This window comes from Physeter macrocephalus, unplaced genomic scaffold, assembly GCF_002837175.3.
Source record: "Physeter macrocephalus isolate SW-GA unplaced genomic scaffold, ASM283717v5 random_451, whole genome shotgun sequence".
Taxonomy (NCBI): domain Eukaryota; kingdom Metazoa; phylum Chordata; class Mammalia; order Artiodactyla; family Physeteridae; genus Physeter; species Physeter macrocephalus.
Genome location: NW_021145737.1, coordinates 30,879 through 57,943, shown reverse-complemented (window position 1 = coordinate 57,943; position 27,065 = coordinate 30,879). Strand labels below are relative to the sequence as shown.

The window sequence follows — 27,065 nt, the reverse complement described above, 5'->3', positions numbered from 1 at the left end:
CGAGTGCTCCGTGTGTCGCACGTCGCTGAGGCAGCAGAACAGCTGCTACATCAAGAACAAGGAAATCTTCTGCAAGATGGACTACTTCAGGTAGGCTGCGGCCGCTGGGCCAGCAATGTCGCCGCAGGCAGGCCACCGGCGCGCGGAGGCCGCCTTTGCGACGCGCTGTCTCTGGCTCCGGAGCCCCCGCGTCCCGAATGCTCTGGCGCGCCGCGAGGGCCCAGCCCACCGGCTCTCAGCGCCACGAACCAGGAGCTCCAGGCCGAGCGCGGGTGCCAGCACAGGTTCGGGCCGGTGATCCGCCTCCGGTTGCTGTGGCCCACTCGGGTTTGGTCGCGTCTCTGGCTCGGTCTCGGATCCTGCCCGAGTCTCAGGCTCAAGTTCCGACCTCCAGCGCGTTGGTCGAGCTCTGATGTCCCCGTCTTGCCCCGATCCGCTCGTATCCCAGCCGACCTGGCTGCATCTCCGGTGCGCTCCGGCTCTGGGTTCCAACCCTACTCCTACTCCAGCCAAGCCGGCGTCTCTCCCGGGCAGGACCCTGAGCTGGGCTCCAGACTCTTGCCCTGGCTCTGGTCTCGGCTTTGACCCCGGCCGGGTTCGAGGCTGGATTCGAGTCTGGTCCGGCCCCAAGCACTAGCCTCGCATCGGTCTCGGATCCGAACCCATATTCAAGCTCATCGATCTAACTCCCGACCTCGGTCTCCGGCTCCGCCTCAACTCAGACCCCCGCATCGCTCGAGTATAGTGTTTCGAGTCTGGGGTTCTGCCTGCATCCCAGGCGCCTGTTCCAGTCCCCGCTCCGTCGTCGTTTCGGGCCCCGACTCCAGCCTCTCTGGGGTCTAGGCTCTGACTTTGGGCCGCCGGGACAGGAAGGGGGAGTGGGGCGCGTAGCCAGGGCCCCGAGGAGGATCACCCTGGGCTGCGCTCTCTGTGCCGCGGCGCCGCGTCCGGCCGCTCAGCTCGCAACAGCAGCCCGGCTGGTCCTCCCGCCGCTTCTCCGCCGCTTGCGCCTGGCTTCTCACCGCGCGGCTCGGGCCTGACCCGGTCACGGGGTCGAGGTCACTGCGAGGTCAGAGGAGCAGCGGCTGCCGGCCCGATCCCGGCGGGAAGCGTGAAGCAGGCCTGAAGCCCGGCCAACGGGCCTACGGAGTCCAAAGAGCGTAGAGTGGGATTGGTTCCTGGGCCGCACGCCTGTTCCCAAGGGCTTTCTCAGGAAGTGGAGAAAGCTACTCCCCTATAACCACCACCCCCCCCAGTCCGCCGACATCCTTCCCATCCTTGCCTCGGGAGAGGTCTTGGCTTCGGTCTTCCTGGGAAGACCCCAGCCCCAGAAAGATCCCCTGAGTCAGGGGATGCAGTAGAAGGCAACGCCGCCCCCTTCCCCGGCATTGAGTCTCTGGGAACTTGGAAAGAGAGGACCTTGAATCTCGGAAGAAGCTAGCAGCACTGGGGGCTGGGGTACTCTGAGGAAACCTTAGGAAGCCTGGTTCGAAAAACGGACTCTTCCTGGTGCATGGCTGTGAGTGGCAGTGCAGCTGGGGTGTGCGTGCGGAGGGGCGGCTCTGCCAGGTGGCCTGGGACTCATGGGGCTCCAGGATGCTTGTGTGCCTGTCTTGTCCGGATCTGTGCAGTGGCGCTGGGGGAATGTGTCACTGAGCAGGGTGAGGGGTGTGTGGACAGCGTAGGTGTTCCTTTACAACAAGCATTTGTCTTTTAGTTTATGTGTGAGCGTAGAGAGTGTGTGGCTGTGTGAATGTCGGGACCGTGTGTGTGTGTGTGTGTGTGTGTGTGTGTGTGTGTTGTGCAAGGTGGTCAGGACAAGTTTACATCTGGGATCTAGAGGTGAGCAGGTGAGGATTCTGAAATCCCTTCATTACCCATCCTGCCACACAGCCCTCCTCCGAGGGGGCATTTCTGCTTCCGGCCTTAACCCAGGCATTGGGGGCTCAACGGTGTGAGGGGAATGTGGATTTGTGGATGTGGGCTGTGGGGTGTGTGTGTGTGTGAGAGCGGGGTTATCATGGTGTGGTGTGTAACCAGAGTGTGATGTCTGCCCTCCACTGTCCCATCTGACACTTAGCTGGGCCAGGGCAGGAGAGGGATGTTAGGGTCCCTGTGTAGCCAGTGCCCTGCTCTAGGTCTGACTCCAGTTGGTAAAAAAAAAAAAAAAAAAAAAAAAAAAAAAAGCCAGCTACTCTTTCAGGGCTCCTTGGGTTCATCAGCTATCCAGGGACATGGCTAAGGCCTGGGGAACCCAGCAGGCCTCTTCCCGTAGAGTAAGACAGGGCTGGCCCCCTCTTCTTGCTCTCCTGGTGGGGACAGACCTGCCACCCTGTGAGCCACATGTCCTTGCTGCATCTCCAGCCCCAGCTCATGCCCAGGCTGGACCAAGCCCCCTTGGTTGATGTGCTTTCCTAGACCTTCAAGGATTAGTCAAAACTCAGATCCTGATCTCACTGTTCAGCACCTCACTGGCTGTGGGGTCCCCCTTCCTACTGCGGTGGGGTGGGGAATGGGCTGTCCAGCTGTTGTGGAGACACAGAGACCAGGCTCCATCAGGCCAACCCTGGATCACTGTGTGACCTTGGGCAAATCACTGCATCTTTCTGCCCTCAGTGTCCTCCTACCAGGGTTATCTCTCTGAGCCGCCAAGGAGGCCAGTGAAGGGAGGAAGGCTCAGTAGAGGCTCCCTAAAGTGTAGGTGCTATGGGTGTCACCACTGTCACCATTGGTGACAGGATTCCAGGCATAATCCCCTGATGGCATTTCCTCAGACAGTCTGGGGAGCAAGGATGGGGATGGGCCATTTCTGGGCTGCAGGTTCTGAGCGCTAATCCTTTTCCAGCAGTGACAAGAACCCCCAAAGCAAAACTAAAACAGATTTTTGGTTAAGAAAATGGAGAGAATAAAAGCTCACATTCCTTGGGATGAGAGAAGAATTGTGGCTCTTCTGATCATTTCTCCCCCAGCCAGGTCTCCCTGCAGGCATAACTCATCCCTGGCAGCCCCACCTGTAACAAACAAACAAACAAAAAAACCCACAGAAAGGGAGAGAAAAAAGCAGGCGGAGTGCCAGGCAGGGACTACTGAGTGCCCGGCGTGGCAGCTCAGGCTCTGGGCGGCTGCTGTGAAGGAGCCCTTCCTGGAGAGAGCAGGAATGGCGGCATGGGAGACAGAGCCCCTCTCTAGAGCTGGGGCTCAGGGAAGGGCTGAGCGCTCAGATCCTCTAGCCCTCTGTTTCCTGAAGCCCAAGGTCGAGAGTCTGGTGGGAAGTGGACTGGAGTACTCACCCCAAAGAGAGGCCAAGATCTCTGGACAGGATGCAGGGAGGGAGGAAGTGGCCAAGACCCCCTGGAGGGGGCACTGGTAGCTTCCGAGGTCCTCTGGCTCTGGTCTTATTTCCCAGAGAAGAGTTTCCTCTCAGTTCTATCCCCTATCTTGCCCCTCCTTGACACTGGCCTGTAGACCCCTCTTCCATCTCCTTTGGCAGAGCTGGCAGCGTTGGGGACTCAGGAAGCTAGAAGGTAGGAAGGCACTCCAAGCTCATCGGGGCAGGAGGCTGCAGAGCCTGGGAGCCTGGGTGGGGAGGTGGTCCAGAGGTCCAGTGCTGCTCCTGGCTTTGCATTGTTGGAAGGGATTGGTTTTCCACTGGCTGTGTGTCCTCAGTGAGGTCTCTGGACCTCTCTGACTCAGTTTCTCCATTTGCCATCCAAAGAGGGACCTCACCAGCCTTGGTGGCTTCAACCAGATTCCCACCTCCCCTAACCCCCTGAGTCCTAGCAGGAAAAAAAAAACAAAACTACCACCAAGAAAATGTGTATTGCTTTTAATTTCTTCACTTTTTTGGTTTAAGACTGTTTTTTTCTTTTTATTTTCTTCCAAGAAGTGAAAAAAAAAAAGTCCTGGGGGGAAAATAGTGTTCCTTTCTGGGACATTCATGTCTCCACTGCCCTCAGCAATCAAAACCCCAGACAGCTGCCTCCTGCCCACCAACCCGTGGCTGCTGCCCTCCAAAGGCAGGCATGGACTGATCTGCAGTGCCCTTCCAGCTCCTGGCCTCCTAAAGCATCTTGCTTGTCGTAGAGTGGGGGAGACGATGTCCTGAGAGAGTGGAAAGTGCTGTGCCCAGGGTCCCACCAGCGGGAGAGTAAAAGAGGGACCAGACAGGGGTGAGGACGCTGCCAGGAGACGTACAGAGCTCTCCTCTAAGCCGGAGCTGTGTTAGCCCTTTACAGCTCATTGGTTTATGTCACTGACCCCTCAGATCTCCCCTGAGAGTAGGCTACTGTCATAATCCCTACACTATAGGAGGGGAAACTGAGGCCCTGAGTGGTGAGGTCACACAGCTAATAAGCGGCAGAACTGGAATAAGCCCCGTGGCTGCCTGACTCACCATCCCCGTGTCTAGATACTCAATACTCTTCTTCTGTAGCCGAGACACATCAGCAGCCCCCCCGTGCAAGGTGGGGCCCATGCAATGGCAAAGGTCACCTGCCCCCACCCCCCGTGGCCCTAGGGCTCCCACAGGGAGCACCTGCTGTGCTGTGTGACTCTCCGCGGGTGGGCCCTGGGAGTACTAGGGCTGGAGTGAAGTGACCTCCTCAGAGCCCCAGTGACCGGAGCAACTTTGCTAGGATCGGGTCACCAGGGTCTCTAGCCCTCTTGCCTCCTGACCATGGGAATGGGGAGTAAGGGGTTAACTGCCTCTCCTTGTGTTTATGAGGGCGGGTGGGGTTCAGAGAGTGCCCCGGGCTGGGCCTGGGAGGGGGCCTGCCTACTGCTGTCCCCAGCTTGGCGCGAGACACTTAGGGCCAGCCCGCAGCCTTCTTTGCCTCCTTGTGCCCCGAACCCAAGCTCAGACCGCGGACTCCAGCGGGAGAACCCCACCCCACCCCCGGAGCGAGGGTACCCCGGGAGGCTCAGAGCTGGGAAGCTGCCCCCCACCGCGGCAGAGAGCAGCCCAGCGGCCGCCAGCTGTTGGGGGACAGATGTTGGGGGAGCTGAGAGAGGCGTTCGGGGAGGGGCCTTGAGCTGGGACCTCCGAGGAGTGGGCCGCTTTAACCTCTTAACTGCTGGTTCTGTTGTTTCTGGCTTCTCCTCCTAGTGGTTTGCCGGGAAGGGAAGAAGCGGAGGAATAGGAAGGGCTCCGCCTCTGACCGCCCCCCCCCCCACCCAGTTTGCTTCATAGACTCTCTCTAAGGCCCTCAAGCGAGCGTCCTGAACGCAAAACAAGTGAAGCCTTGGTTTGAGTGTCAGCGCCCTGGCTCACTAGCTTCTTAATTGACATTGGCCTTCCCACTCTGACCTTCCATGCAGAAAAGGGGTAGCTTAGTAATGGGCAGGGGTCTCAGTGAAATTCCGATGGGCTCTTTCGTTGAGGCTCATTCACCCAACAAATAACTTCCGAGCTCTTACTCGGTATCCAGGAGAGGTAGGCCGGGAGAGCGAGCCTGACTTGGTCAATGGCGCACAGCTCCCTCCGCAGAGCCACTAGCACCCAGATGTCTCCGTTCCCTGCTCCGGGGAGAGAGGGCAAGGCTGTGCGCGTCGCCCACTCCGCTCCTTTCAGCAGTTGCCAGGATGAGCAGCCTCCGTCCAACATCTCTCCATCCTCAAAGCGCCGCTGTGCTTTGAGCCTTTGCCCCGTGGCGCGCGCGGGGACCCAGGGAGGGGCGCGCACAAGGCTGGGGGTGGCGGGCGATGGCCGCGCCCCCTAATCGCTTTGGCGCTCCCTTCGCAGCTCCCGAACACCCCTTTCTTGAAGTTTCGTTGTCTCCGCCGCCGATTTCGCTGCTTCCGGAATCCGGCGGCTCGGGCCTCGCAGCCCGCCTGGGAAGGAGTCTGTCGGTTTGTCAGAGCCTGGATCTGTAAGCCTCCTCGTGCCCCTTGTTTGTGCCACTGACCCCTTCGCCGGGTGGGGGACACGCTTCAGGAGCGGCCCGAAAACTGCAAAACGACCCCCCAACCCCATCCAAGGATCCAACGGGAGGATGATTTCGTTGACTGGGCGGAGACACGGCGAGCGCAGGGAGCTCCTAGAGCTGGGGACAGCTCCTGGCGTTTAGGGCGACACGCGGAGGGTGAGAAAGTTGCTGACAGGTCGCTAGAGGCTCCCGCCTCAGAGCAAGGGGATGAGGGCACTGTGAGCCGCCAGCGTAGGCGCAGAACGCGCCCGGGCGTCGGGGCTCGTGGAGCGGGAAGATCGGGGATGCGCGGGGAGTCTTGGATGCGTTTTGGCCGAGAACGAGGAATCCCGCAGAGCCAAGCGCCAGGATCCGAGATTTTACACTCTGGCTCAGCGCACTGATCCCGGAACACGACAGGCTGGAGACGCAACGGCTCCTGCCTGCCTCTGAGGGCCCGGACCTTCCCCTCCCGGCTCCTTCAGCTCCCTGGGAACGCACTCCCAGCTTACCGGAGCCTGAGGGTCCCTAGGCCTTGCGCGCGGGAGTTTCCAGGTCCCAGGGCCCGGAGTAGGGATGCGACTCGGTCAGACCAGGCCCCTTTCCTGTTCATACACCGGGATTCAACTCTACGCATCTCCCGTGCGGCTGCTTTCGCAGGTCCTAGGGCGTTTTTTGCACTTCGGAGGGGACCTCAACCCCTGCCCCACACTCCGTGTGGTCTTGGCGAAGTCACTTGTCCACCCTGAACCTCCGATTCCACGTGTGCAGATTGGGTGCCAGAGTCCCCATTTCACGTGGTTGCGGCGAGGGGGATGCAAAGGAGTTGCGCCCCAGGACCCTGGAGCGCAGCGAGGGTTCTGCACCCGGCTGGCCCTTCTTCCTCCCTTCAGAGGCCCGGAAGTTCTCCCAATCCTGAGCCGGGCCTCGGAATTTGGGGTCGGCCCCTCGGCGGGAGTAGGCTCGGGTGGGCAAAGCGGTTTCCGCTCCTTTTTACTGAGAGGCTGGGAACGGAGACCGCGGGCTGTGCCGGGGAAGCCGAATTTCCGGGGTCGGGAACCACTTCTGTTTGGGGGGCAATTGACCGAACCCACAGAGGTGCGCAGCGCTGCCTGAGCCAACCGCGCCGCCCGCCGACAGGGTCCCCTAGGGCTCCTTGTCTGACAGAGCGGCATGGCACTGGGGGTACGTCTAGAGCCGGGGCTGGCAGAGGCCTCCGCTCTGCTGCACTCAGTTCAACCCGAGACCGTTTATTCAACCGGCAGTTGCTTGCATTTGCCAAGGCAGGCGAGGCTGTAACCAGGGCGCATTTGCTGGGCTGGTTCCTCCACGCACTCAAAGGCATTTCCGAGTGCTCTTTTGGGTGGAAATGTGCCTCGGGGGACACAGAGGCAAATCTTCTAGATCCTTTCCCAGGAATGCCAGGGGTGGAAGGGAGAGCCAAGAAACCTGACATTTACAAACCGGTGTGATCATTGCTGAGAAGGTGGTGCTGGGAGCCGTGGGACTGGGGGGGGCGGGGGGGAGGGAACCGCCTGTGCGAAGGCCTGGGGTGCGAAGGTGCTTCAGAGGGGGCCATAAGACCTGGGACCAACCTTCCACTGTAGCTGACTCGGGCTCATGCTTGAGTGTAGGGTGAGGGATCTTGAGGAAGGTTAGGGAGGAGAGGAGCCAGAGAGGATGTGGTCTGTTGAGCTTTGTAAACTCCCAAGGATCTTGGACCAGATCCTGAGGGTAGAGTGGAGCCACCAGAGGATTTTAAGCAGGGCAGCGGACAGGGTAAAGTGTGCATGCTGGAAACTTCCCTGTAGCCACTATGTGGAGGATGGGTGTGGAGACTGGCAGTGAGGGGCGCATGGTGGGAGCCTGGTTTAGGAGGGCAGTGGTAGCAGTGGTGAGGAGGAGATGTGTCCCAGAGATACTTAGGGAAGGGGACCAACAGCGCCTGATGATTGGTTGGTTGGGGGGTTGAGGAGAGGGAGGAGTGTATGATTTAGGTTTCTAAGCTTGCGAGGCTGGATTGAGTGAAAGCACCACTCCCTGAAACAGTGTGCACCAGAGGAAACTGAGGCTCAGAGGGTCTGGACAGGGTCACAGAGTGAGTCATTCACTTCAAGAACAAATTTTCCCTGGTGCTCTGGGGACAGGCCTTGGGCTGACTTCTGGGACAGGGCAAATCAGACTGCTGCTTCCTGGAGGGGCTCCCAGTCTGGTGGTGGAGGCAGCCACACCCAAATAGCCACACCACAAAGCGGGAGGGAGAAGGGGAAGAAGCAGAATGAAGGAAGGCTTAAGGGAGAGTGGCGCATTCGATCTGGGCTTTTTTGTCTTGTTAGAATGACACAGGACTCCAGAGTCTGGGACTAGCTGGTTACTTAATAGACTACAAAGAACTAAACAAATAACCGTAGCTGTTGTCACCTAGTTCAGCTCAGGGCAAGGAAAATGAGAACTCAGAGAGGTTAAACAACGTGCCCAGGGTCACAAAGCTAGTAAGGGCATATCTGTCTATGCTTCCAAGAAACTCTGAGCTTCTCTACAGCTGGGTTACAGTTTATTCATCTCTGGAGTCATACTGGCTAGGAGTTCTATCCTTGCAAGCTGTGTGACCTTGTGCAAGTTACTTTACCTCTCTGGTCCCCATTGTCCTCATCTGCAAAATGAAAATTACTTGGGACGATCAGCATAAAACACTTAGAATCTTGCTGGGCAAGTGGTTAAGTGCTCATAAATCTGCCTATATTATTACGACTATTAAATTTTCCCTAACACCTATATTTTAATGAGCAGGTTAATACTATATACAAATGTTAAGTGATCATTGAAGAAAATTTGGAAAACTCAGAAAAGCACCAGGAAGAAAATAAAAACCACCTACCAGCTTGCCTTCTAGGTGGGACTTGGCTGCAGGGGGTGGTGAATCCAGGCAAAGGGAAATGCATGCGTGAAGGCCCTCAGGAACCTGGGCACGGCTGGGCCACTAGGATTTGGATGGCCTGTCTGAGCCTCGCCACCCCCTCCCCTCCGCCCCCCACCCCCACCCCGTGTCCTTCAGCCGATTTGGGACCAAGTGCGCAAGGTGCGGCCGACAGATCTACGCCAGCGACTGGGTCCGGCGGGCACGCGGCAATGCCTACCACCTGGCCTGCTTCGCTTGCTTCTCGTGCAAGCGCCAGCTGTCCACGGGCGAGGAGTTTGGCCTGGTCGAGGAGAAGGTGCTCTGCCGCATCCACTACGACACCATGATTGAGAATCTCAAGAGGGCCGCCGAGAACGGTACCCAACCCGCCCCGCCCAGAAACTGGCCGCCCCTCGGCTCCCCAGCCTTCTCTGACCGCCCCCAGCACCCCAGGGACTGCCCACACTTCTCTAGAGCCAGGTGCCCCCTTTATCACCTGGAGGCAGCATGGGGGTGGGGCTGCACACGGATCTGGCCGCTTCTGGCTCCACCATTTGCTTGAAAGTTGGAAGTCACTGCCGGTCCTTGCAAATTATGTTTCCTAATCTGTAAAATGGGGCTGATGGTAGGACACCTCAAAGATAGATGAGCCGATGTGCTGTAAAGCCGAGAGGCACTCAGTGAACCCTAGAGATGATTCTCATAATGGGGCAGCCTACTCCACCTTTGGACAGCTCTCGTTTGCCTGGAGACTCATCCCCTCCAGTTTCCTGGAACCAGGCTTGGGCCCGTCTGCGAGAGATGAAGTGACCCTCTTCTCCCAACTCCCACCGCAGCAGCTACAGGCCAGAGATTGGGGGTGGGGTTTTCATCCTGGAGAAGGAGAGAGGAGAGAGGCCTTTGAGTCTGGAGACCCAAGCTTCAGTTTTGCTTCTGCCATGTTGTGCTGACATACAAAGTTTCCTTTTCTCTCTGGGCCTCAGTCTCCCTAGTTTCAAGATGGATATTGGACTAGAAAGATCCCTAAATCTCTTCTGGCTCTGACACTCTGATTTCCCAAGACACTTAGGCTCAGGGACAGGGTCCAGGTCTTCCCGGGATCATGGGGGCTGAGTCATAAAGTGTCTGCCCCGTCCCCAGTGCCCCTGAGGAGGAACTAGTCAGACGTCCCCAGAATGTTCTTGGCCATGGCCACAGCACAGCCATCACTTTCTCCAGCCAGGATCAGGGCTGAGTGGGTCTAAGTGGGGAGCAAGTGAAGCTGGGGTGCTCTGAAGTTACCTGCAAGTAACTGGGCAAGTCGGTTGCGGAGCTGGGATGGAAGCCCAGGAGTTAGAGGTTCCCCCACACCATGGCTCAGGAGTGACTCCAGGCTCCTTCCATACCTGGACCAACCAGGACTACCCCTAGTCACAACCTTGCCAATTACACTCCAGCTCTCACAGTCAGGCCTGACTCCAGACTCCTACCACGCAGGGAACCTGAAGGCTTATGGTCTCAGAACTCCTCTACTGACCAGCCCTCAGTTTTGGCTACTGGTTTACTTTTTAATCTTAAACACACACATGCCCATTATAGAAAATTAAGAAAAGATGGTTAAGCAAAAAGAAGAAAATAAAGACCACTCTGAACGCCACCACCCCTCATATTTTAGTGTCTATCTTCCCAGATTTCGTTCTATGTATGTATGTTGGAGTGTTTGTTTAGTGTTTTTCCTAATTAAAAAAATTATGAACAGTGGTGGAATTCCTGGAGATTTTTATTTTCTTCTTTGTGCTTATCTGAATTTTCTGAGGTTTTGGCAAGGAGCATGTATTACCTTTGCATTCTGAAAAATGAGGTACTAAAAACTAAAATGGGAATACATTTAGTGTGATTATAAAAGCAATGTAAATGGAAAGAGAATAACTAACGTATACTCCAGCTAACAAGGTTAAACCTTAGAGAAATAAGGTGATGAGACACGTGATTGTTGAAAAAACTTCAAAAGTTGCAGAAACGTTGAAAGTAGAGTCTTCATAATTGCACTCCCTCCTGCTAAGACTTTGGTGTATATCCTTCCAACCTTTTTTGCTCCCATCCGTTTTTACAAAATTAGGATCACAGTTCTGTAACCTGCCTGCTTCCCATCTCCACCAGCCCTTGGTTTCCCCAGTTTATCAAGGAGGGAGCCCAATTTGGGGCGCTAGAGTCAGCCAGCTGTCAGAATACCAGTCGAAAGGTCCAGAGCTGGGATTTTCTTCTCTCTGAACCTCAGTTTCCTCCGCTGTAACACGAGGATAATGTCGCCCGTGCTCAGGGCTGTGAGACATAAAGGGCACACCGAAAGAGAAGCGTCTGGTACTGAGCAGACGCTCAGAAGTGGAAGCCCCTTCCCCAAAGACTGAGCTCAGGGACTAGGACCCTGGGATCCCCCCTCCCAGCCAACTCCGCTCCCGACACTTCCAGGGACCAGCTCCCCCCACCCCCGTCCTTTCCAGGCTGCCACTAGAAGAGATGGGGACGCGTGGTCAGCCACTTCTGTCGCCCTCAGGGAACGGCCTCACGCTGGAGGGGGCAGTGCCCTCGGAACAGGACAGTCAGCCCAAGCCGGCCAAGCGCGCGCGGACGTCCTTCACCGCCGAGCAGTTGCAGGTACCTTGGCGGGCCGCGAGTGGCCGGGTGTGGGCCGGGCCTCGGAGTGGGCGGGGCTGAACGGGCCTCCTGACTCCGCCCCTCTGCCCGACCCGCGGGTGGCGGGGAGGGGCTGTAGCTGTCTGGGGCGTGGCCTCCGGGCCGGAGCCTCTGATTGGGCCGGGGCCTTGGCGACCTCGGCGGGCTCGTGCCTCACCGCCCCGCGGCGCCTGGCAGGTTATGCAGGCGCAGTTCGCGCAGGACAACAACCCCGACGCGCAGACGCTGCAGAAGCTTGCGGACATGACGGGCCTCAGCCGAAGGGTCATCCAGGTGGGGCCGGGGGTGGGCGGGGCCTTTGGGTCTGGGGCGGGGCCTAGGGACCTTGTGGGTGGGCCCTCGAGCGCGTAGCTGGGCTGCGGAGCCGCGGGTTCGGGGCGCACGTGGCCGCCCTTCCTCAGTTGGCGACGAGGCAGTCCCGCCTGGGGTCCCCCGGCGGCGCGTCCGGCTCTTTTCCGCGAGGCTGAGGCTGCTGAGGCTGTCGTTCCAGGTGTGGTTTCAAAACTGCCGGGCGCGTCATAAAAAGCACACACCACAGCATCCCGTGCCGCCCTCCGGGGCGCCGCCGTCCCGCCTCCCCTCCGCCCTGTCCGACGACATCCACTACTCCCCGTTCAGCAGCCCCGAGCGGGCTCGCATGGTCACCCTGCACGGCTACATTGAGAGTAAGTGACCGCCACAGCCCGGTCGCCCGGCCTGTGGGAGAGGGGGGTGTAGATGAGCGCTCGTGGGCGGCGGAGGCGTGGGGAGGCCTTGATGAGCCTCGTGCGTGCAGACGAGGGTTCCGCAGTCCCTCGGACCTAGTGGTTGTGGAGTGGAGTTAAGTGCCCCGGCTCTGTCGTAGAGGGGCTGGACCCTTAGTAGAGGCAAGCCATTAAGCCGTTCAAAAAATATTGATACTTTCCAAACATCCACTCTGTGCCAGGCTCCGGGGACTAGGGAGAGAACAAGATGGCTAAAGTCCTGTCCTGGGGAGCCTGGGTTCTGGTGGGAGAGACATGGAACAATACAAGATCGATGAGCGTGTGGTGTTAATTGTGGTGATTCCTGTAGTCAAGATGCTGGATGGGAGTGTCTGGAGATGTTTCCTATCAGTGGGCTGAGACTAGAAGGATAGGTAGGAATTAGTGAGACACAAGGAGTGGGGAAATAGGGGTGCAGGCAGCAGAGCAACCGAATGTAGGCAGAAAGCGTGGCATGGGTGCGTTTGGGGTTGCAGAAGAAAGCCAGGGTGGCAGGAGTACCCAAGGTTGTGAGGCCGTGGGCAAATCACCTGACCTCTTTGAACCTCACTTTCCTCATCTGTAAACTGGGACATTAATAATGCCTACTTCACAGGGTTATGAGGCTCCACTCATGTGTTCAGTAAATATTTTTTGAGTGCCTTCTGTGCCTTCTGGGATACAACTGAAAACACAACAGACCAAAGCCTGTGTGCTCCCAAGGCTCACGCTGCAGGATGGGAGAGGGGGGAGAGAGAATAAACGAATAAAGGATGGAGGGCAGGCATGTCAGTGGGGACTGAGCACTGTGGTGGAGAGGGGGTGGCAGGTTGTGGTGGAGTGACCTTCGAGCAGGAACCTGGGGGAAAGAGAGAGAGTAGCCTTGTGCATTTCTGGGGGATGGACATTCAGTGCATCTGCTGTTGAGCAGGTGCTTATCACAGATTTTCTTTCCCTTTGAGGTTGTTTCTATTGATTGTTTCCTCAAAGCTGGGCATGACCAGAAATATAGCAGTGATGACAACATACCCACAAACTCAAACCCTCCCTCTCTGGCTCCAAGGAAAAGAGAAGGGAGGTCAGGGAGAGCACAGCTGTGTCCTGAGTCCCTGCCATGTGCCAGGCACCGTCCTGCCACATGTTTCTAAACATCACCATCCCATCATTGTACAGATGAGGAAACCAAGGGCCCACAGTAAGTTAGTGGGAGCCAGGCTCCTTAATGATCAATTGTGGGCTTTAGCATCAGACTGTGGGGCTTCGGATCCCGTCCCTGTCACTTACTAGCTGTGTGACATTGGGTAAGCTTCTTAGCATCCCTGAATTCCAGTTTCCTCATCTGTAAAAAATGAGGACAGTAAGAATCCAAGCTCTTTTAAAAAACGGAAAGAATACCTATCTCAAAGCAGTGTTGCGAGCATCAGATGAGATCATTGACTTAACGTCCTCAGCATTTAGCTCGGTGAGTACTAGCTGCCCTTGTGGTGGTGGCAGTGGTTCTGGTTGGTGGAGCTGGGAGTGTAGAGTCCTGCTCACCGCGCCAGGCTGTCAGTTGGAAACCATGTCTCTTTGTTCTGTTCCATTTCTGAACCATCTGCTTAGTAGGAGGGACTTTTTTCCCCCTTTCTTTTTGAAACAATGACATGTTCAGGCTGCAGAGAGCCCATTGACGATGTAGTTCATCTGTTAAAGGAGCCAAGGACCAGGGGCTCTCTAGGTACCAGGAGTCTGGGCCACCAGCCAGCACTTGCTGTGGAGTTGGTAACGGATCTAGGTGGCCCTGTGGGGAGTGGGGCCGTGGCCTCCGGAGCTGTGCCAGGACTCTGCCCACACAGTTTGTTGGCCAAGTCTAGAACTGTCTTGGACACCTAGAGAAGGGGCTGAGGTGCCCTTTCCTCTTCCGCTTAAGGCGAACCCAGCTCAGGGCAGGAGGCATCAAGGGTGTTTGGACCTGCTGCCTCTTGCTGCATGACTGAAGGTCGCCCTAGCAGTCTTCTTCGCCGTTCACTAAATTCACAGGTTCCTGAGTTTCCCGGAGACTTCGAGCTTGGAATATGATAAAAAAGCTTTGGAATCAGATTCCAGAAATATGTACACACACACAGTTTCCCATGTAATCTCAGGCTGTTCTTGGACCCCTAAAACCCCCCCAGGTTAAGAATCCCCCATCTTATACAACCACCTTATTCTACAGACGAGGGAACTGGGACTCAGAAAGGAACAGTGACTTGTCCTAAGTTACATATCAATTGTAAATCTCTGTACAGAGCTCTTCCCCCTCTGACCAAAGAGGATGAAGTGCAGAGAAGAGCAAGGCCATAGACTTCTCCACTGTAGTGATAAAGAGGCTGAAGCATGAGAGATTTGGGTCAGACATAAGGATGGACTGCCCCCACCCCCGCCACCACCATTTTAGATGTTGTACAGAGACCCATTCAACAAATTAGATGCCATGCCTCATTCTAGATCCTGGAAATCCACAAAGATCTAGAATCTAGAAAACAGACAAAAATTCCTGCCCTCATTGGAGCTTGCATTATGGCTGGCAAAGACAGATAATATCAAATAAAAAATAAAAATATACAGTAAGTCAGATGATGGTAAGTGCTAAAGAGGAAAAATAAAGCTGAGAAGGAGGTCAGGGAGGGTAGGGTTGGTGTTGGGTTGCAATTGTAAATAGATGGTCAGGGAGAGCATCATAAAGAAGGTGACATATGAGTGCAGAGTCCTCTAGCGTATGGGGGTAAAGGCTTGGTGATTCTTGGGAGATAAGAAGGTACAGTGCCCCAGGGGAGGATTCTAATGGATGGGGTACGGCCTTGCGTGTAGGAGGCGTTCTGTACATATTCGTTTCTTTTTCTTTTTTTACTTTTTTAATTTCAATGTTGATTTACAGTGTTGTGTTAATTTCTGCTGTACAGCAAAGTGATTCAGTTATATATATATACATATATGTGTGCATATATATATATACATTTACAGTGTTGTGTTAATTTCTGCTGTACAGCAAAGTGATTCAGTTATATATATGTGTGTGTGTATGTGTATATATATATATATATATATATATATACATACACACACATTCTTTTTTTTGTATTGTTTTCCATTATGATTTGTCAGAGAATGTTGACTATAGTTCCCTGTGCTATCCAGTAGGACCTTGCTGTTTATCCATCCTGTATATACTAGCATCTGCTAACCCCAAATTCCCACTCCACCTCTCTCCCACCCAGCCCCCCTTGGCAACCACAAGTCTGTTGTCAATGTCTGTGAATGTGTTTCTGTTGCACAAAAGTTCATTTGTGTCATATTTTAGATTCCACATATAAGTGATATCATATGGTATCTGTCTTTCTCTTTCTGACTTACTTTACTTAGCATGATAATTTCTAGGCCCATCCATGTTGCTGCAAATGGCATTATTTCGTTCTTTTTTATGGCTGAGTAGTATTCCATTGTATATATGTATCACATCTTTACCCATTCGTCTGTCGATGGACATTTAGGTTGTTTCCATGTCTTGGCTCTTGTGAATAGTGCTGCTATGAACATAGGAGTGCATGTACATACTCATTTATGAGTGTTTCTTTATCAGTGAGCTAGACAGTTATCGTGTAGCACTTTACAGCTCATAAAGACTTTCACGTAGAAAAACAGTACCCTATTGAAATTTTGCTCAGGGCCACCCAGCTGGTAAGTGGCAGAGGTGAAACTGGCCCCAGGGCTCCAGCCTACCGAGCCTGGGGCTGGTGGGATCCTGCATGGAGGCTGGGGGATGGGCTCCAAGGCATCCTCTCGTCCACAGGTCAGGTACAGTGTGGGCAGGTGCACTGCCGGCTGCCTTACACCGCGCCCCCCGTCCACCTCAAAGCCGATATGGATGGGCCACTCTCCAACCGGGGTGAGAAGGTAAACGGAGCCGGGTTGGGTCGGGTGGGTCAGAGCCACCTTGCCAGGAATGGCTTTCTGGCAGGATTCTCATCGCTGAGCAGGCACCATGCCACTTTGTGGCAGACCCCCTGCCCAGACGCTCAGGCCCCCACTGTGCCCCCGAGGTAGTCCCTCAAGCAGGCGCCAGTGTGTTCAGTGCGCATGGCCAGCCTCCTCGCAGCACGCCCGCCCATGGCTGGCCTTCTCTGTTTCAGATTTGTGGATTTAGTTACTTTGCTCAAGCTTTGCGGTCCCGAGGAGGGCTTATATCACACACCACCCCGCCTCCCACTATCTCACGGGTTTCTCCTACTTCCTCCTTTGTATTCCTGTCTGTTGGGAGTGACTATCCCGAGCTGGTGGGGCCTGGGGACAGCAGGCCAGCCAGTGACCGTGGTCAACTGGTAAGGCCTCCTTTGTGGAACCCGATCTCTGGTTGTCTCAAGCATTAGGACTGGACACCCAGAAGGGTGCTTGGACATCGCCCAGTCCAGTGGCTTGAAAACTTTGTTTTAAGCCCGGGAACCCGTTTGTTTACTCTTTTCCCGTAACACAAGATGCAGATGAGAGGGGGTGGAGCTGCTCTGGGTGAAAGTGCAGAGTGAGTGGGGCCCTCACCTCCTGCTCAGCTCCGAGACACACTTCCGAGCGAGCCTTGAAAGCCCCTGCTCTCAGACACCGAAACAGAGGCTCAGAGAGGTGACACGACTTGTCCGGGGCTGCAGCAAGTCTGTCAGACTCTGAGGTCCACCTGGTTCAGTAGTGACCTCCCGTGCCGCACTTTACAGTTTACACAGCGCTCTCTCTGACCTCGCCCTTCACTGTCTCCCTGGGAGGATGACTACGGTTGATGCCATTTCATAACTGCAGAAACTGGGTCTCAGCCAGAGCAGCAGCTTGCCCAGGGTCACACAGCGAGCATGGGTACAGCTGGCCTCCACCCTAGGACTGCCTGCCTCCGAGCTGCCCCGGTGCCGTGGGAGAGAGTTCGTCCTGTCAGACCTGGCACCGGGACTGCGGAGGCGAGCTGGCGTGGTCCCTGTCCTCGGGGAGTGGGTGGGTGGCTTAGAGCAGGAGGCAGGCAGCCACATCCCAGCTTGACAGGGCAGTTGAGGTGAGGGATGCACATGGCCTTCGAGGACTCAGAAGAGGGAGTGGCCAGCTCTCGGGAAGAAGCAGGGGACACGAGGAGCCCGTGCCGAGGCAAGGAGGCTTGGAGGGACATGGATTTGAGGGACGGTGGGGGGTTTAGTGTGGCTGAGGCCTTGGGTGGGGTGGGAGCTGACAGGGGGTCCCGAAATGAAGGCCCTGCACCTTCAAGCAAGGGGCCTGGGCATTATCTGGAGGGTAGAGGGGAGCCTTGCAGCGGATTAGGGCTGGGCTCAGCTCTTGGAGGCGAGCCCTTGTCTCCCGGTTTCTCAGCTAAGCCTGTGGTTATGTCTGGTTCAGCCTGAAGGATGAGCCGGTCTGGGGTCTGGCAGCTTTGGCTGTGGAAGGTTTCTGGCCCCTGGGTTTGGCTGCTGAGCCAGAGTTTTTCTCTTGCTGGGCCATATCCCCAACTTCATGTCCAGCAGCTCTGCAGAAAAATGTCTCCTCCTCCTCCATGACCTTCCGCCCTCTCACTGTCAGACCTTCCTGCCGGCTGCCAGGGACCTTTTCTGTCCACATCTTGCCAGCCTGGCGGGCTGTGTGTATGGCCAGTCAGTGCAGAACTGCATGGGCTTTCTCCCAAGTCCCTCCGGGCCTGAGCCAGCCTAGCAAGGAGGAGACTCAGGGCCCCCTGGGGCAGCCCCCTGAACCCACTCATCAAGACCAGCACTGGCCTGGCCCGGAGAACAGTGCTCTGAGCATCTAGGGTAGCACCCTCTGCCTCCACCACATCATCACTTGTCCACACCTGCCTGTGAGCTTCCAGGACCACATTTATTCCCGGTCACGGGCCCAGATCCCACAGTTCGGAGCTTGGAAGGCTCTTAGAAATCAGGGCCCGGCCGTCATCGATCAGATGGAGAGACTGAGGCTTATGGAGGAGAAGGGTCTTTCAGAGTCATCCCTCTTGAGAGAGCTTCTGTTCGGAAGAGTCCAAAGTCAGGCAGGCATCCCAGAGACCAGAGGAGAGCACGGCCCAAGGTGGGGGTGAGTGGGTGAGGCCGTGTGACGTGGGCTCTGGAGTCAGGCAGAGCGGACCCCAGCTCAGCCACCTTTTCTCTTTGAGACCTGGGAACACACCCACTGTGTGTCAGGCACCTGGCGTGTCTGAGCCACCTGCCTGTCGAGGTGCTTGGCTGCACGAAGGGCTTGGCCTGTTGCCTGGTGCCTGGTGGGCACCGGTGGTAACTGTCAGGGTGGCCTGGAGAGGAAGAGGCAGTGGGTCTAATGAAGAGAGCTCGTTCTAGAGCCTAGGCCTGGGTTGCAGCGCTGGGTCCACCTCTTCCTGGCTGTGTGATCGCGGGCTCACTGATTTTCACCTCCCCGGCCTCAGTGGCCTCCCCTGTAAAGAGGAGATGATGGTGGGACGCCCTCGTGGGGCTGAGGTGAGGCTTCCGTGAAATCATGCAAGCGTGCACTGTACCCAATGCCGGGTACAGTGCCCGGGAGACACTCGCTGCTGCTCTTGGATTTCACCAGATCCTCGCCATTCTGAGAGAGAGGTGTCATCCCCATTTTACAGATGAGGAAACAGGCTCAGAGGGGGGGGAGTGAGTTGCCCAGGGCCCCGCAGCAAGTAAGTGTCTGCGCCAGGATTTGAACCTAGATGTGGGCCCTGGGCCCCCCTCCTTCTCCGTGCCTTCGAGGACTTCTGCGGGGCTACCAGGCGGGGCAGCCCCGGCTCAGCCCCCTCCCACGCCCTCCTCCTGCAGGTCATCCTTTTTCAGTACTAACGCTGCCGGCACTTCCGCATCTGAGCATGGGCGCCCGGCAGCTGCCCCTCAGCCGCTGAAATCCGGAGTCCGAGCCGCTGCCAGGGATCCACCCGCTCTGCCTCCACCCCCCATCCGCCATCCTGCCCACCACCAGCTGGGCCCCTGGGCCTGGCCTTCCCCGCTCCTGCCGAGAACCAGAACCCGCCAGGAGCATCGCGGAGCCCTCCTCCCTGAAGGCAGAGCTCCCTGAAATTTGGAGCCAGGGTGAAAACAACAGCCTGTGTTTCCCATTTAGACAGGAGTCGTCTTCAACTTAAGCTGATTACAATAGCAAAAGGCCGAATTGAATCGCACGACGCCAACAGCCTTCCAACTTACAGGTTTTCTTTCCTCCCATATTGGCCTTTATTTACTACTTCCTTGGAACCATCTCTGAATTCCGAATAGCCGACAACCCCCAATGTTATCCACTCCGTTGCTTTTGTTTGGAAAACTCCACAGTGTTTGTGGGATGTCCCCAAAGGAAAGCTATGTTCTAATTTTATCATTTCCATCTGTCTGGTTATGTCAAGTTAATTCAGAGAGAGAAGAGACACTGACCAACCCTGAGAGGCCCAATAGGGCACAGATGGAGGCCTGCCCAGACCAAGAGGCAGGGGGAAAAGCGGGGGCTGGGGGCGCGGGGGCGGGGCAAGGACCCCCCATTGGTTTGGAGGCCCAGGAGAAGGATGCGGCACACTGGGCTGGGAGAAGCACTAGCCATTTTAAGGAGAGGAAAGAGCAAACTCGGGGTGTGTGTTGGGGACCCTGCTTTCACCTAGTTATCCAGCATATGTGCAGGAGACATAGCAGAGGTGGTGTTTGATCTGTGTGATGACATTTCTGAACGCTTGGACAAGTTAGAGTTGGGGACCCTTGTTGGCTACTTGACTCCTGATGGGGGTGCTTGGGCCATGTCTTCTTTGGGAGGACCTCTCATGGGGGAGCTGGGGAACAGAGCCCAGGGAAAGGGCAGAGCTTTCATTCTGGACCCACCTCTGAGTAGAAAGAGGGTGCCTGCTGCCTAGGTGAGTGTACCAAGCCCAGGATTCTAGCTGGCGCTTCCGGGCTTCCCCACCAGCCCTGCCCAGAGCCAGTCCCACTCACTCCTGAGAGCGCAGGCCAGACACAGCTGTGCTCACATCCACCCTGTCCTGCTGCAGCTCTTCCACCCCAAACAAAAGGGCTTGGGCTACACAAGACCATGATTTATGTTTTCAGGGGAACCCCGTTTGTCCCAAGCTAACCCTGTAATTTTAGAATGACTTGGGTGTCCTGATGCATTTCCCACTAGAGGCTGCTAGTAAGCATGTTTCAGCCCAAGTCCTCCTTCCTGCTTTGATTAACCTGATACGTTGCTTTTGGAAGGAGACTCTAGGACAGGGAAAGCAAGTTCATGGTACCTAGGTGTCTGCTGTCCCGGTTTCACCCGTGGCAGACATCGCTAATCAGTCGCAGTCCTCTCTATCTCGCTGAGTCTGGATAAGGGTTCGGAATCCAGATGCTTGAAGTTGGCACTTAAAATGAAAAACGATATGCTGTTCTTGCTCTGGGACCTGGAGGAGGGCTGGGCCCGGGGGCAGCCCAAGAAGGGAACTTGCTTCTTTTCCCTTTCAAAGACGGTTCCAGCTGACTCAGGGCAAAGGAAAGACACCCCTCAGAATGTGATCAGTGCAGCTTGGTTCAGAACTCACCCAGTGAATAAAGCGTGCCTGGCCCTACACTTGGAGCTGATGTTAGCGGAGCAGCTTGGGCCCAGTTCCCGGTGACTGGGGAGCTCTAATCTTTCCTTTGATTTTTGCTCCCAGCGATCGCAGCCCCAAGCACCATCCCGTGGTGAGTGGCCAGCCGAGCCATGCCCAGGGTCACCCAGTACCCACTCTGCCTTGAGCCTCCCCCCAGGGTCTGTTCCTTGCGTGGATCACACGGTCGTAGCATGCTGCGGTTCAGACACGTCTCCACTAGCCTGTTAGAACAGCCTGGGAACGTACAGGCCATCAAGACTATTTATTTAAATACAAAACAAAAGGAGGAAAACACACACACGGAAAAAAATTGTAAGCACTTTTTTGTAAAACCAATGTCTGTTTTGTTACATACCTTTCATGTTGTGCTTTGTAAATGTCTTATTTGTGTAATAAATAAAGTTAATGCAAGTAGAAGTGCTGGCACTGACATCCGGAGCACGATGGGATTCCATTTCTTTCCTGCTCTCTGGTTAAGGGCTCAGGCTCAGGCCTGGCCCCCAGAGTATCTGGGCTGCTAGACAGTGAAACCCCTTCCCGGAAGACCAGTTCTGTTTCCCAGCTAGGAAACTGAGCGTTGTAAAGGCATGATGGTGGGTTTCTTCTCTAATCTGAGCTGTGTAGGAAATCAGGCTGGCTGCTGTCCTCCGTCCCACTCCTGACCGTGCTCTGCTGGGCCCCGTGCCAGCCCTGCAGGCTCAAAAGGGTCCAAGGGGGGCTCTCGGCCCAGCAAGTGCTGGAGACAGACGGATCCCTCCGACGTGCTGTCAAGACAGAGGGGGGCATTTGAGCTGTATCCTTGGATGAGAAGTTCACGGAAATAAGTTCAAAAGAGGAGATGCTGGGGGACCAGGGAGGGAGGCACAGAGGAGCCTGAGTGGGAGATGGGGGAGAATCTGATGTGGAGAAGTGAAAGGGAATATGCGATGGGAGACAGGGCCACAGGGCCACAGGGCTCCAGCTTCGGCACGAGTCTGGGTCTCATACTGGCCTCACTGGGTTCCAGAGCCACCCTGTAATCTGGGGAGTGAGAGAGCCCATCCTTCTGCCGCCGCCGCCGCCGCCGCCGCCAGATGTTCTTGTAGCAGCAGAACCTTTTGTTCAAACCAGAGCGCACCAGGAAGGGAGTGGAATGGCTCTGCCTGGCGCAGAGGCTTCCCCAGCGCCCCAGCCCCGCCCCGTGGCCCCGCACAGAGGCACTCAGAAGCCTCAGCTCAGGGTGTACGTGGCCATCGCCCCTGCAGGGCCCCCGGTTAGTTGTTGCACTCTCCATCCCTGACCCCATCCTTGTCCCTCCCCCTCCGCTCTTCCAATCCATTTATCATTTAGATATTTAGAGATTTAGATATATGTGTATCTTTGAAAAGGAAGTTTGTGTGTGTGTGTTCCTTTACATGAATATACTTTATTTATTTTCAAAACACAGTTTGGAAACCCCCAGTGGACATCAGTCCTGTCATTCTACTGAGGTGAGTGGCTGTTGCCTTGGCGGGGAAAGGTGATTCCCCCCATCCCTCTGCGGCGCAGCTGAGCGGGCCCAGGTCTCCCCTGACTCCTGGCTCAGCCCCAGCAGGCCGCTCATGGGGCCCTGGATCAAAGGCTAGCTTCCTGCCCTTGCGACCCTGACAAAGCCCTCCCAGGCCCGACTCCCTCTCCTGAGCAGCCCTTGGTGAGCCAGGGGACAAGGCGCAGAGGGCTGCAGGATTCGGCAGCCTCTAAGGAGGGAAAGTTACGCAAAGATCCAGGTGATCCAGGTTGCTTGTGGCCCAAGTATAGCCCTGGAACGTGTTACCACTTCCTCTGCTGGTTTTCAGCTGACACATGAGATCCCTGGGGGTGATTCTGAAGAATAATTACCCTGTATGCACAGCTAACGCATTAGTTTTTAAAGCAAGCACGTATTGAATACCTGCTAAGTGCCAGCTCCTTTACTGTATGATTTCATTCAATCCACATAGCTACCCTATGGGTTTAAGCATCATTATACATTTTACAAATGAGGAGACTGAAGCTCAGAGAAGTGAAGTGACTTGCCCAAGGTTGTATGATACCCTGTGATTGAGCTGGGATTCACACCCAGGTGTGTATGATGCCAAAGCTGCATTCTTTCTGTGGCACCCCACCGATTCCGTGCTTAGGGTAGGAAGCTCAGATAGGGAAGCTTCAGAGAGGAAGAGGCAGTCCTGGGTAATCATTTCTGGGCTTGCAGGAAGATGCCAGCTGTGGGCCTGGGCACAGTCATCCTGTCCTACTGCCCTGTGAAATCAAGACTGGTAAGGCAGGCAGCTTGTAGTAAACGAACAAGCAAACAAAAAACAGCAACAAAAAACAAACAAAAACAGCTGGCCTTTATCTTCAGGAAGACTCGGATTCAAATGCTGTGTGACCTAGGGCAGGTCACTCAGTTTCTCTGAACCTCAGATTTCCCATCTCTAAAAGGTAATGCTAAGCCCTTTCTTACAAGGCTGTTGTGTGGAGCTGAGATAACATAACCACACTGCCCGCACACATGAGTTGCTCATTCAATTACATTGGTCTATCATTATAAGGTGATGGCTCTCAAACTTCCATATGCATAAGAAATACCTGAGAATGCAAACTGCTAGACCCCAGTCTCAGCGATTCTGATTAGCAGGTACTAGGCTGGGGCCCAGGAAGAGCTAGTTCACAATTTTGCCCAGGTGATTCTGATGCAGGTGGAGTGAGGGTCCCGCTCCAAGAAATAGTCTAAGGAAAGTACGCTTAGGGCCACTGATGGCAGAAAGCTTTTATTCCCGAGTCAAAAGTCAGGTTCTAAAACTACAGCCTGCCCCCTGGGCCAGCCAATGCCAGGGGCACAGAAGGAAGCTCATGACCAAGGGGGCTTAGCACTCACGGCTTGGGCTTAGGACCCATGGTCTCGTCCCAGCCCTTCCGACACGTCCGGATGATCCACTCGTGCTCGTCATCATCTGCAAGAGAGGAGGAGGGAGAGCCGGTCATGCCCTGACCCGGGAGCCCCCAGGCAGGGCCTTGGGGCTGGGGTGCATGTTGGAGGTAGACCTTGCTGGTGGAGCCAGGCACAACATAGATGGGCCGCTCTGAGCTGGGCCTGTGCCCAGTGTGACATCCACCAACGTCACCCCCGGGACAGCCGGTCGAGGCCTTCGTTTCTTTTCTGGGCTTTCCATTCTGGACGCTTCAGAGAACCTGTGGTTTCCCAGGGGGCTGACACCCTCTGTTTGCCCAGGTCCTTTCGGTGGGGAGAGGAGAGGAGGATCTGGGGGTCCTGTGGGCCCACACGCATTTATCTCCCTTAACTTAATCCTCGTGACCACCCGACGGCAGCAAGCCCGCCTTTCTGCGGACGGACTAACAGGCTCAGAGGATGAGTCGCTAGTCCGCAGCCACAGGGTTAGCACGTGGGAGAGCCCAGAACCTGAGCCCCGGGGCTGTCTGAGTACAAGGCCTGTGCTGTTTTTAAACCTCAGAGAGAGAGAGTTGAGTGGGACACATCCCTTAGTCCACAGCACACTCTCTGTGCCAGGCCCCTCTGCGGGCTGACTCTATTTTCATTTTTCCCCTTTATCCTCCAAAGCCACACCCAGCCCCTCCCCCCACCACGACAAGAGACCCACTCCAATGGCGGGATATATACCCCTAAAAATGCACGTAGCTCTGTAAAATATGTACTGTTGTTTTGTGTGTGAATGTGGTTTCAATTTACATAGATGGCATTGTGCTGTGAATTTCACCGTGCCTCACTTTTTTCACTCAACACTACATTTTCAAGATCTATTCTTGTTGTGACGCGGACATCTAGTTCTTTGCTCCTGACTGCTGCCTGATATTCCATGGTGGGCTTCCGTCATGTTTTACTACCCATCCTCCCAGGGGTGGACACGCAGGTTGCCTCCACTTCCGGTTACCGGGAATGATGCTGGGACAAACGTTCTTGGGTCCATCCCTTCGTGGATACATGGGAGGATTTCTCTGGGATTATATTCCAGGAGGAGGGTTACGGAGCCGTGCACGTACTTCGTTCCCCAGGACTCCCAGCGAAGCCCGTGTTTTTTTCCCCAGCACCTGCAATGCTTGCCTGCAGTCCTTCCCTCTTTCCTGCCTTCCCTCTTCCTGAGGACAAAGAGCACCGGCCCAAAGCCCTGCCCTCGAGCAGCTGTCCTCAGGGCGCAGCACCACAGTCTCTTGCCTCCTACCCTCACCCCCTGCCTAGCTCAGTGCCTCCCACCCAAGAGGTGGGAGTATGGAATTACTCATCCTCCTTGGGTGCCAAATGGCAGAAGCTAGACGTAAAAGACACTCCTTGAGAGCTGAAACGCAGAGGGCCTGAGATATCCTACCCTCCGAACCAGAGCCGCCTGCCAGGAGCCCTTTCCTCTTCTGTGACAGCACCACTCCCAGGCCCGGGGAGACAAGGCTTACTGTCAGCCTACTGTGTGCTCTGTAATTTACAAACGTCGGATCTCACTGAGTCTTTTGTGAGAGCCCAGTGGGGTAGGAAAGATTACCTCCACTTTACAGAGAGGACGAGCCTTACCTTGTGTCCACGGCCAGCGGAATTTAAGCTAAGGCTCATCAGACCCCCAAAGCCTGACTTTCCACCCCAGGGCAGGCCCAACGGTGCCAGAAGGCGAGGCTGCCCCACAGAGCCGGCCTCCTCCGTCCCCCCACCCCCCATGAGTTCTTTGTCTGTGACCTCAGGAGAAAGGCTCTCTGCCTGCACACTCTGGCCTTTGAGGACTGCCCTCAGCGGCCGGTGGGCCTCAGTCTCCCCCGGGGAGGCTGCGGGGGAATCCGCACCTGGCTGTCAACCCCGGGGTGTTGGGGGGGGGACGGTGGGAGGGGAGGGCGGCGGCACACAAGGAGTTAAGCGCTGGCGAAGCCCACTTTTGCCACACCGAGAGCAGCCTGGTTGATAATTACAGTTCTGAAGTCTCCGGGCTATTCGAATCAGTGCAGCTGCAACCTCTTCAGTGGTAACCCTGAAACCAGACCAACTGGGTTTATTGTGCTGAACCAGTCCTCAGGCCCCTCCCTGATGGTTACAAATTGACAGCAATGGACTTAACAGCCCTCTTCACTACCCCTTTCACTCTCTACCTGGCCGCTCAGCCACCAATTTGAATGACAGATGCCTCCCCTCCCAGCAGCTGCTCCCCAACCCTCCCCTGCACCTCCCCTGCGCCGCGAGGCGGCTCCCCCGTCCCTGCCACGCCAGGGTGAGGCTGCCGAAGCACATTTCATCCATATTTAAAATGGAATTAAACCTGCAGCTTTGATTAATGCCTCCCAGATCCCGGCAGTTGTGATTACTATTTTGCAAATTGCGATTGTTGGAATATGTTAATATGACTGTCAGAGAACATCTTCACCTTCTAGGATAATTTTCCCCCTTTTTCGGCAGGACGAGAGGGGGAGAGGAGGGGGAAAAGAGATGCGGAAAAAAACACCCCGCAAACTCTTTAATCAATTGTAAATTATTACCCTGGGCACAATTGCCGGTGGCTCAGAGGAAGGGGAGGGAGATTTCTGGTTTGGTGCATTTATCTTGAAAAGTTTTGGCCCCCACTGGCCCAGTAATTCCACCCTGGGATGTTATGCTACGGGAATAATCTATTTGTCTCGGTACTATTTAGAATCAAGAAAACTGAAATAACCTATGCTTCTAAAAACAAGAGGATGATTACTTTGTTGTATATTCATTCATTTAACAAATAATTTCTAAACACTGACTATGTGCCAGGCATACTGCTAAGTTTGGGGGCGGGTGGGCCACATGAGGATTTAGCCACATGAGGATTTAGCAGCCACTGAAAAAATATGGTTATGAAGTCTGTATAGCAACATAGGAGGAATGTTTTTGATATTATAATAAGCAAAAAAAAAAGGTGGAAGGAGGTAAGAAACAAAATTACATAGACAGTATAATAATCTGTGTAAAAATTGTGCACAGAAGAAAAATTAAAAATAATAAATTGAATGTGAATAATGGTCAGCTCTGAGCAGTGGGGCTAGAGAGGTTCTTCTGTTTTTGGTATTTCCCAAATCTTTCATTAATGTGTATCCACAATAGAAAATAAAAATAATCATTGGCTTTTTTCCTACCCTCTAATTTATTGCCTTGGTAATTTCATGCATTTTAGTAAATGAAGTAAAATGTTTCTAGGTTCCTAGAAACACCAATAGCGTTCTTGAATTTCTAAAAAGTAAAAAGATATCGGTAAGGGGCTTCCCTGGTGGCGCAGTGGTTGAGAGTCCGCCTGCCGATGCAGGGGACACGGGTTCGT

The 27,065-nt window shown here is 55.1% G+C and overlaps 2 protein-coding genes across 2 annotated transcripts in view; one reads left to right on the top strand and one right to left on the bottom strand.

Annotated features, from left to right (window-relative positions):
• Positions 1 to 6: 6 nt before the first annotated feature.
• LHX6 (LIM homeobox 6) lies at positions 7 to 19,885 on the top strand. Its single transcript, XM_028485555.1, has 7 exons — positions 7 to 90; positions 8,959 to 9,179; positions 11,336 to 11,436; positions 11,653 to 11,748; positions 11,966 to 12,140; positions 16,006 to 16,109; positions 18,992 to 19,885. The coding sequence occupies exons 1-7, from the start codon at positions 77 to 79 to the stop codon at positions 19,010 to 19,012; spliced, it is 732 nt and encodes a 243-aa protein (XP_028341356.1). The 5' UTR covers positions 7 to 76; the 3' UTR covers positions 19,013 to 19,885.
• A 1,519-nt stretch (positions 19,886 to 21,404) lies between these two features.
• MORN5 (MORN repeat containing 5) overlaps positions 21,405 to 27,065 on the bottom strand; it is a gene marked incomplete at its 5' end in the record, with an annotated part of 33,085 nt that continues 27,424 nt past the window's right edge. Inside the window, 2 exons of the mRNA XM_028485554.1 lie at positions 21,405 to 21,542; positions 23,654 to 23,729. Coding sequence (XP_028341355.1) covers positions 21,407 to 21,542; positions 23,654 to 23,729 — 212 coding nt within the window. The remainder of the gene's footprint in view (positions 21,543 to 23,653; positions 23,730 to 27,065) is intronic.

What these genes read in the sequence shown, in the direction of transcription:
- LHX6 (XM_028485555.1), top strand. An exon ending in CCTGCACGGCTACATTGAGA is followed by an intron (nt 12,141 to 16,005) that starts GTAAGTGACCGC and finishes TCTCGTCCACAG; the next exon opens with GTCAGGTACAGTGTGGGCAG. An exon ending in TCTCCAACCGGGGTGAGAAG is followed by an intron (nt 16,110 to 18,991) that starts GTAAACGGAGCC and finishes CTCCTCCTGCAG; the next exon opens with GTCATCCTTTTTCAGTACTA.